The sequence below is a fragment of the Triticum urartu genome, chromosome 7 (genome assembly GCF_003073215.2).
Source record: "Triticum urartu cultivar G1812 chromosome 7, Tu2.1, whole genome shotgun sequence".
NCBI lineage: Eukaryota > Viridiplantae > Streptophyta > Magnoliopsida > Poales > Poaceae > Triticum > Triticum urartu.
The window spans coordinates 137,915,028-137,925,662 of NC_053028.1; the positions used below are offsets into that span (position 1 = coordinate 137,915,028).

The 10,635-nt window shown below is 51.2% G+C and overlaps 1 protein-coding gene across 1 annotated transcript; it reads left to right on the forward strand.

The window, feature by feature from the left end:
* Nucleotides 1-5,032: 5,032 nt before the first annotated feature.
* On the forward strand, nt 5,033-6,404 carry LOC125518561. The gene is made up of 2 exons (XM_048683377.1): nt 5,033-5,383; nt 5,552-6,404. The coding sequence occupies exons 1-2, from the start codon at nt 5,033-5,035 to the stop codon at nt 6,260-6,262; spliced, it is 1,062 nt and encodes a 353-aa protein (XP_048539334.1). The 3' UTR covers nt 6,263-6,404.
* The last annotated feature ends 4,231 nt before the right edge of the window (nt 6,405-10,635 follow it).

Consider the following 10,635-nt stretch of genomic DNA (forward strand, 5'->3'; position numbering starts at 1 on the left):
TTAAGTTTGACCAAATTTGTAGAGAATATATCAATATCCATAATATCAAATTGATATCATTAGATTCATCATGAAATGAATTTTCATATTTCATTTATTTAGTATTGTAGATGTCGATATTTTGTCTTTGAACTTTGTCAAAGTTAAAGGAAATTGACTTCTTTTTTAAAAAATAAACCTTATATTTTAAAACCGAGGGAGTCTTTGGTTCGGTGAGTGGGGAGACGATGGAGTGTGTTTTATTTTTATTTATAGTGCAATGCTTTGATTGATCTTTCGCGATGTGATTCTGTGTTATATGCTAATCAACCCATATTTATTTGGAGACATTTTTTGCACCGGTGTCTGCATGCACTATATTTGTGCTACAATATCACATGTTGACGCTTTTTATTTTTCTAGGTGATGAGAGGGTGCACGGGTTTGATATGTCTTCATAGGCTTATTGCAGTCGATTGATTTGAAAAATAGCTAACCCAATTAAAATCATAAACCAAATCCTGAATAGCTCAATCGGATGAAAAACTCCTAATTAAGGAGCATAGTGAATTGAAAAAATTAAATGGGAGAGATTTTTAAAAATTGTTAGACCCAGTCAAAATCAGATAACCTAATTTTTAAATTAGAGACTCAATTGATTGTGAGGCCTTACAAATTATGGACCATTATTAGAGAGCATAATGTATTTTTATGAGCCTAGTGAGTTTTAAAAATTGAATAAGAATTTTTGTTTAGCCTGGTACTTTTTTTTGCGGATAGGTACTTTCTATTTCGTATAGCTTAAATTTGCTAATAGTCAAACTAAATTATAGCTATTCCATTTCACCTTTCTCTATGTCCATCTCTATGTTTTAATTGGTGCAGTCAGCGTGCGGATCGCCGGAGTCCAACCCGGAGTCCGATCGGCATTCCGGGAGGCGCTCGTGGAGCCGTCGCCTCTTCCGGAAGCCGCTGTCGTGCACGACGAAGGAGCCGTAAAGGAGAAAATCCAGGTGTTTGCCGGCGTCGTGCTGTTGCGGCTCGACGTGCTTTAGCAAAGGATCGATAGCAAGTCACAAAAGAATCGGCCGCCGCCGCCGCCGTAGGCCCGTAGAGCACGAGGCGGGTAGTCGTGTACCTGACGAGTCTCCGCAGCATCTGGGAGACGTACGAGGACTGCTGGGCGGCGAGCACGCCCCTGTCCAGCTACGGCGTGCACGTCGACGAGCGCGATCTGTTGGTGCACGACGGGTACAAGGACGAGCTGCTCGACGCGCTCGGCGACGCCCTCGCCGGCGGGCTGCCGAAGGTGTTCGTCGACGGCTGGCACCTGGGCAGCGCCGAGGAGGTCCGCCGCATGCACGAGTCCGGGGAGGAGGCGGAGGCCCTCGAGGCCTGAGAGCCGGCGCCGGGCGCCGCCGCCGGCGGGAAAGATGGAAAGAAATCGGGGGCCCAAAACAACACCGGACAAAAGGGAAAATTGAAGCCAGTTGCGCGCCCACCTTGTACATGTACGGATGTACCCCCCTCGGAGAATCAATGCCGTCGAGACAAATGGTGGCCATGGCCTCCTATGGGCAACCAGCTGCCGTCGAGGACGAAGGCTTTTCACCGAGGGTAGAGCAAGTCCAATGACGACCTCCGGCATTGCAAAAGGTGCATGTTTTGGTCCCCTAAACCGTAGCTCCAACGGAGGAGTACTCTGTAAAATGAAGAGTGAAAGACGAAGAAAACAAGTGCTAGCCCACCTAGCCAGGCTCCTGCTCCCAACCCTAGCCTCCGCCATCAAAGGTCTCCTCCATGCCGCTGCCTTGGACCCCCTCCTACCTCGTCCGACGGCCTTGTCGACGGCAAGAGGAGTGGGGATCCGTCCATTTTGTTTTTGTTTTCTTTATGGTTTTTCCCTCTAGCAGCATTGACGAGGCGGTGGTGGCGATGACTTATTGGAAAGCTCTCTCCGGTCTCTCCTTACCTAATAATGTTCGATCTGGCATCGATGAAAGACCTGTGAGAGTTATGTCAGCAGATTTGTTGATTCTCTTTTCATCTTGGCCATTATTGACATGTCCATCAAGGAGAGCATTCGAGGGGCTATTGGCGTGGCGACTTCAACATCTTCTTACATGTTGTTATGCGGCGTGGTATGGTTTATCCAACTCTCTTGATTAGGGGTGATGGATTGCAAGCCCGTACTGTGTGAGATGATGTTCAACTAATGTTTATTCAAGTCCATCGCAATACCGGTGACGCTCCGGCGGCTCGACAAAATGCTCCAACACAACACCAGTGATACTCTAATGGCCCGACGATGCTCCATCGTAGCACCAGTAATGCTCCATTACAATAAGGGAGACCCAACGATGCTCCATGGCAGTATGACAACTCCTTGAAGACAGGTAATGCTACAAAACCTAGCAGGCCCTTGGTTGCAACACCCGCTCACTTGCAGCGACGTCTGCCATGACATCCCAACTCTGGTCGTCCCGCCCTTGCCAGCACCGCTGAATGTTGGCTCATAGCGGTGTTGCCACGCTCACAATGGGGTTTTCCTCCCCTCAAAAAGTAAGTGGTGGTCTCGTGCGGTGTGGCACGCATGTCGGCTTCAATTCCCATTCCCTTGATGGTGTGGCACGCACGCACGGATGAACGGCGCGCTCACAATAGACTTGATGTCTCGTACCCCTTCAGTTCTCATTCTCTTGATCTAATCACCCCCAACCAAACAAGCTACGAGGGTATTGGTTCGATGGTTGTGTCCCTACTGAACCTTATATAGATGGCCAGAGGGTAGGGTTACATGATCCAAGTTAGTTTGGAGTAGTCCTATGAAAACTACGCTACGTACAATAGTAGATTCCTTGTCGATCTGTACATGCCAAATATAAGAATCATACGCTATGTAGGCAGCGGAGTCCTTGCCATGTGTGCTAAGATGGTGATGCGCCCTATATTGCAGAACAACTCTAAGGAGTAGGGTTGGGCCACCCCGTGGTTGGTGGGCCTCTTCTGTCCTCCGTGGCAATATCTTGGGTTTAGAAGAAAAAAAGATGATTAAGGGCCTCTTTGATTTGCAGGAATTTCAAAATGCATGAAGGAAAAGTACATAATTGGAGTGGCATGCCCACTTAAATCCTATAGACTAAAGAGTGCTTGATGCCATAGCAAAATAAAGGAATTGTAAAAAAAAAGGTTGGAGTAGATGTTTGGTTCTTCATGAAATGAACTGATTCCAAATCCTATAGGATTCAATCCTACAAATCAAACAACCAACATAGGAATAGTTCCTAAGGATTCAAATTCTCCAAAAATTCTATGGAATTTTCATGTTTCACAAAAATGTTGCAAGCAAGCCAAAAGGATGACTATTATATGTAGCATAGAGTGGATTTGCATTCTCTGATGGAAAGTTGTACGCATTGAGTAGATTTGGCCAGCTTTCAACATTTGAGTGGGACGAGACCTTGTTATCCATCGAGAACATAATTGACTCTTTGGGTGATTTAGGTGGTTTCACGCCATGGCTAATTCGGCAAGCGACGATGTGTTCGAAGATAAAATCAGGCTGTACTTGAGGTCTCTTTGGCAGATTTGCACAGCAGCCAGGTCAATGGAGAAGGGTTGATTTGCGCGGCCATGCGATCTTTCTTGGCCAACATGGCTCCTAGTCCTGGCTCCCTGCCCGCTGGAGAATGCAGTCGATACCAAGAGGATTGCATCTACTTCATGTGGACTATCCCTGCTCGAACTCTTCTGCTTCTTGACTCCGGCACGTACAACATCAGGAATGAGATGATCACGCCATTGATGTCAGGGACAGCAGCAGCACGGCTACAACATGTTGGGCGGTGGTGTTCGACAAGGGTTTTCCCTTGGGTAGCTATGTGATCAACCTAGCAGGATTAATTCTGTTTTCTTGGAAGCTGGAACATATGTACTCCCAACTTTCTGTGCTACAACTTCGGGATCAACCAGTTAGCCTAGATCTGCTTATCTTTCTTTTTAGAAAAACAGGGAGCACTCCCCGGTTCCATTGAATGAAACCACAGGCTTACACAGGCCAGGTCAGGTTTTTCCGCTCTCCCCGGGAAGGGGGAGAAACCAAATGACAGAAACTAATAAGTTCCAAAGCAACAAATGCAAAAACATCAACATTTTTCTGCTGCATGTTCCACGCAGGGAAGCGGTTCCTAACACGATCTGCATATCTTTATTCAGTGATCTTGATTCTTAGTTTCCTATATATGTATGATCTTGGGGTGCATCCGAATGTGCAAGTCTTTCATTGTAGCAAACTTGGTGTGTTGTCTGAGTGGCTTTTTAATTTCATTTTTTTCCTCACAAGGCAAAAATACTTGGGGGTCGCACTAGCCCCTGAATCCTGATCACCAAGGATTTGTATACCTCAAATACTTGGTTAGTGTATGGTTATGTATAAGGTATACCTCAAATACTTGGTTAGTGTATGATTGTGTGTATAAGGTATACCTCAAATCCTATGTATGTATGTAGTATGTATGTAGTCCCTTTGGCTTGCTTGTAGCATTTGTGAAACATAAAAAGGACACGAAGAGATTCTATTGACATCCCTAAAAAGAAGAGTATTGACAAATATAAGAAAACAAAAGGCAGACAATAGCCCCTGCACAGATAATGAGTTCTGATCTCAAAAGGAGATAACGATGTACACTGCGTAAAGGAGAACAAGTTCTGATCTCAAAAGATGGAAGAAATTTGTACGTAGTGTTAGCATACGGAATTACGGATACAGAAGCGATTTCTTGGCACCTCCCGCGGCTCCACCAGGCACCAGCGCATCAACCGGTGAATCAACCGTTGCTGGAGAAGACGCCGGTGAGGTGAAGCTGACGCTTGGATCTCCTACATACTATAGTACATAGCCTGGTCTCAACTGATGAAAGAAAAGCCACCGAAGAAAGCGGGATTGAACCAACCACGAGATCCGCAAGAAAAACAACTTCCTAAATTAGAACGGACTCGTCTTCAGATCGATCGCTCTGTTTAAAGAGGACGCATCCGCACTTACCACACGACGATGGCCGCGTCATCAAGCTCGTCTCTCCGGTGCCCATGGCCGGACCTCCAGCCGGAGCTGCTGGGCGTCGTGCTCTCGCGGCTGCCGTCGCACGCCGACCGCGTCCGCCTCGCCGCCGTCTGCCGCCCATGGCGCTCCAACGCGCGGCTGCTGCGCCCGCTTCCCCCGCTGCTCCCGTGGATCGCCCTCTGCGATGGCACCTTCCGCAGCCTCCCCGATGGCGCCGTCCACCGCCTGCCCGTCGCGGACGACGGCGTCTCCGTCCGAGCCTCCACCGGCAGCAGGCTCTTCCTCGTGCACGGCGACGGCAGGTGCTCCCTGATGAACCCTTCCCCCTCGGCGACGACCCCTGTCCCCGAGGCCGCCTTATGGTTCCAGGGAAAGCCCGTCGTCCGGAAGGTGGTGGCGTCCGATCACCTCATCACCGCTCTAGTGGAGTCAGAAAACTCCGGGACCGCAAAAGTCATCATCTCTACTCGTGGGCAGCCATGGGACATCACGAGGTGCTCCACGATGGAGTTGGCGGAGCCTGAAGGCGGCCTCGTCAGCGACATTGCCATCTTCAAAGGAAAGATCTACGCCCTCCTCACCACAAAAGTGGGGCGATATCGTCAGCATGAGCTTCGTGTCCTGGACGACGGCCACGAGCAGACAACCATCCACGGCACCCTAGTAGGGCAGGAGGCATGGTATGATCCTAACTTGACCGACTTCTACTTGCAGCGGAACTACCTTGTCGTCTCCGGCGATCGGCTGCTGATGGTCGAACAAAGGATCAGCGAGCGGTGGCCGAGAGACTGGGGACCTTTGAAGCTGACTCGACACTTCAAGGTATTGGAAGCAACGGACCTGAGCAGCAGCGGCTGTGCACGCTGGACCGAAGTCGATACATTGATGGGGCGCGCGCTCTTCGTCAGCCAAGGGTGCTCCGAGTCCCTCCCTGCCAGTGCCGGAGGTCAATCTAGCGGCACCGGAGTCGAAGAAGATTGCATCTACTTTCTAAAGGAGAAGAAAGGATCTAGTCAGCCTGGTTTGGCCTTTCTTAACTTAAAGCCGGGCAGGCCCTTCGTTTCAAAAATAAACGGGGGGAATTGTGAGAATGCCTTTCAAGACTCTGGGGTATACAACATGAGAGACCGGACAGTGACGCCATTGCTGTCGGAGACGGTAGTGGAGTCCACAGCCGGCGAAGGTCCATGGTCTCCAACTTGGCTTTTTCCAGAGCCTTGAGTTAAGCTAGTTACGCTGTATTATTAGTTACTAGGATTTTTCTTAGATGTTGCAGTATGTATTGGTTCCATCTCTTTTTACTTTCGCAATACCATTAGACACTTTTAAAGTTCTATAAAGCATATGCTCGAGACTGTGAAGTGTGAACAAATCATCTCCTGTGTGTGTGGGGTATAGGAATATCTGGAATTATCTGGAATTTAATTCAAAATAAGCACTACCGGAACAGGGCTCTAAGCCGACAGCCAAATGTATGCCGACGGCCACCGTCGGCCTAATCCGAGCTATGCCGACAGCTAGATCCTGGCCGTCGGCGTACAATGGCCGTCGGGCTATCCCCGTCTACGCCGACAGCAGCCGTCGGCACAACACAGCCGTCGGCTTATCCCGGACTACGCCTACAGCTGCCGTCGGCATATACTGGCCGTCGGCATAGATGCGGGCCCGCCGACAACACTCATCACGGCCGGCTAACGACGTCAAATCTATGCCGACGGCCGTGACGGGTGGCCGTCGGCATAGATACGGGTGACACGTCACCGATCCAGAGCGCACCGACCAGGACCTATGCCGACGGCAGCCGTCGGCATAGATGACACGTCATCGATCCGGGGCGCTGTCCATCTGCCCTGGCCGCAGCTACCGTCGGCATAGTTTTTTTTTCTTTTTTTCTTTTTTTCCAGTATGTGTTAATAAGCATACATATAGATTGTGTTAATAAGCATACATATAGTATGTGTTAATAAGCATATAGTAAGCATACATATAGTTTTTTTTTCTTTTTCTTCACTGTTTTCTTTATTATTATTATTTAACTAACTTACATATAGTATGTGTTAATAAGCATACATACATTATTTTTCGGTTCTGTACAGAGCGGTGTGACCCCCCTCACGAACGATGCCGCCGCCAGCCGGCAACTGGAATGGGGAACAGCCGCATCGGGTCTATACGAAGGGGACTTTGCTCCAAGTGTTCATATATATCGGATGACCTACCACAACCGGATGGTGTTATGCCATGTCCGAAGAGGCGGCACGCATCTCCGGGGTGTGGCCCCGTCACGGACGGCGCTGCCGCCGGCACCTGGAGGAGGGGAACGGACGCGTCGGGTCTACATGGAGTGGATGTATCTGTGGGTCTGGCCCGGATGTTGCTCCCGGGTGTCTCTATGGGCAGACCTGACACAACCGGGTGGAGAGGTCCACTGGTCAAAGCCCGTCCGTGCAAAGTCAAAGGGCTAGATCTCGTGGTCAACCGCTCCAGGGTTAGGCGGGACGGGGGCCCTGGGGGGTAGCAATGCCACCGGAGCATCGTACCGCACCTCATACATGTGGGGTGGTGTTGTGGCATGTCCGAAGAGGCCGCACGCGTCTCCGGTGCGTGGCCCCCTCACGGACGGCGCCGCCGCCGGCACCTGGAGGGGGGAAACTACCGCATCGGGTCTACACGGAGTGGATTTAGCTGTGGGTTTGGCCCAGATGTTGCTCCCCGGTGTCCCTCTGGGCTGACCCGACACAACCGGGTGGAGAGGTCCACTGGTCAAAGCCCGTCCGTGCAAAGTCAAAGGGCTAGATCCCGTGGTCAAACGCTACAGGGTTAGGCGGGACGGGGGCCCTGGGGGGTAGCAATGCCACCGGAGCGTGTCCGGGGTGTGCCCCCCCTCACGGACGGCGCCGCCGCCGGCACCTGGAGGGGGGAAACGGGTGCGTCGGGTCTACATGGAGGGGATCTTGCTGTGGGTCTGGCCCGGTTGTTGCTCCAAAGTGTTCCTATGGGCTGACCTAACACAACCGGGTGGGAAGGTCCGCTGGTCAAAGCCCGTCCGTGCAAAGTCAAAGGGCTAGATCCCGTGGTCAAACGCTACAGGGTTAGGCGGGAGGGGGGCCTGGGGGTAGCAATTCCACCGAAGCATCGCACTGGGCCCTCATACATGCGGGGTGGTGTGGTGAAATGTCCGAAGAGGCGGCACGCGTCTCCGGGGCGTGGCCCCCCTCACGGACGGCGCCGCCGCCGGCACCTGGAGGGGGGAAACGGACGCGTAGGGTCTACACGGAGGGGATCTTGTTGTGGGTCTGGCCCGGATGTTGCTCCCGGGTGTCTCTATGGGCAGACCTGACACAACCGGGTGGAGAGGTCCACTGGTCAAAGCCCGTCCGTGCAAAGTCAAAGGGCTAGATCCCGTGGTCAAACGCTACAGGGTTAGCCGGGACGGGGGCCCTGGGGGGTAGCAATGCCACCGGAGCGTGTCCGGGGTGTGCCCCCCCTCACGGACGGCGCCGCCGCCGGCACCTGGAGGGGGGAAACGGGCGCGTCGTGTCTACATGGAGGGGATCTTGCTGTGGGTCTGGCCCGGTTGTTGCTCCAAAGTGTTCCTATGGGCTGACCTAACACAACCGGACGGGGAGGTCCGCTGGTCAAAGCCCGTCCGTGCAAAGTCAAAGGGCTAGATCCCGTGGTCAAACGCTACAGGGTTGGGCGGGAGGGGGGCCTGGGGGGTAGCAATGCCACCGGAGCATCGCACCGGTCCCTCATACATGCGGGGTGGTGTGGTGGCATGTCCGAAGAGGCGGCACGCGTCTCCGGGGCATGCCCTCCCCTCACGGACGGCGATGACACGGTAGTAGACGGATCAGGCACTCGCATAGTTACCGGATCAGGTACTCGGTAACGGTACCCCTCAGTCAGTTGCTCTCCTATGTATCACCTTTCATGAGACCATATAAAATATTTATATCATAAAGAAATGTTGTCCCCCTCAATTTATTTCGAAATATATTAACACAATGTACATTTTTTGTTAGTACAATTTAGCAAATAATTATGTCATAAAGAAATGTTGCTGACCATAGAAAAAATCTGGTTCAGAAAAAAATATACGTGATATTTTAGAAAATTGTTGTACAATATAAAAAAAGGATCATGTAATTAAAAATAATGTTTCAAATCATTAAAGAAAATGTATGGTACATTTTAAATAATGTTCATGCATGTAAAAAATATGTATACCATGTATCATTTTTAATATAATTATATACCATGTATCATTCAAAAAAATTCAAGAACGTATATTTAAAAAAAAGGAATATACCTATGCCTACGGCTTAGCCGTCGGCATACATGCCACGTGGCATGATTAATATATGCCGACGGCTAAGCCGTCGGCATAGGTCGACTTATCCATACCCGGGCGCTCCCCGTCCAGTCGTTTCCCGACCCCGATCCGCCGCCGCCGCATTCGGCCCCGCCGCCTGCCGCCGCCCACTCCACCCCTGCCTCCCCCATCGCCGTCTCCACCCGCCGTCGCCCCTGCCATCCCCGCCGCCGTCTCCACCTGCCGTCTCCCCGCCGTCCCCACCGTCTCCACCCCTGCCTCCCCCGTCGTCGTCTCCACCCGCCGTCGCCCCGGCCTCCCCCGACCGCGCTGCGCCGCCCCGGCCTCCCCCGACCGCGCTGCGCCGCCCCGGCCTCCCCCGACCCCAACACCGCCCCGGCCTCCCCCTGACCGCGCGCCGGCCGCGGCTCCTGCCGGCCCGCACGCCCGGCCCTCCGTCCCCGGCCGCCCCTGCCCTCCCGGCCCGTCCCCGGCCGCCCCGCCTCGGCCCTCCACCGCCGCCCCCTGCTCGCCGCTGCCCCGGCCGCCCCTGCCTCACCGTCCCCTGCCGCCCCTGCCTCACCGGCCGCGGCCGCCCCGGTGAGCTTTTTTTTTCATTTTTTTGCATTTTTTTACTGCTTGTTATGTGATAGATGCATGTTGTATGGATGAATGGATGGATTAATGTATACTGCTTGTTATAGCTTTGGTCAATTTAGTGATGTTGTCAAATGTTTTCAAATTTGAAGAACGAAATTGGTATTTTTGAGATGTTGTCAAATAGCTATAGTTTCATTTTGTGATGTTGACAAAATTGGTATCTGATGAGTAGTTATTTTATCATGATGATCTTGCTAAAAAATTGAAGAACAAAATTTGACCCTTGATGAAAATTAGGATTTGAAGTATCATGATGATCTAAAATTAGGATTTGAAGTATCATGAAAATTAGGATTTGAAGTATCAAGATGTCATTAGCAATATGATTTTTTTTCATAGTTTGAAGTGTCAATGCTTTATGTGATGTGGTGCCGTCAAATTTTTTGACTCGGTAAAATTTACAGGCTTTGTGGTATTCATCTCCCTGGAGCCTTCGTCGTCTGGGTTTGGTCCGTGATCCTGCCGCTGCTCGACTACTTCCTCTACAGCGGAGGGTGAGCTACGAATCCACCTTCACCTCCTAGCCTCTTTTAACTAGATTAAATTTTCACATCAAGTCGCGTAACCTAGGTCTCCCGTCCGAAAGGGTTGCATCAATAAATGTGCATTCAATTGCATA

What these genes read in the sequence shown, in the direction of transcription:
- LOC125518561 (XM_048683377.1), top strand. Translation starts at nt 5,033, where the DNA reads ATGGCCGCGTCATCAAGCTCGTCTCTCCGGTGCCCATGGCCGGACCTC. An exon ending in CCCCCTCGGCGACGACCCCT is followed by an intron (nt 5,384 to 5,551) that starts GTCCCCGAGGCC and finishes TCCACGATGGAG; the next exon opens with TTGGCGGAGCCTGAAGGCGG.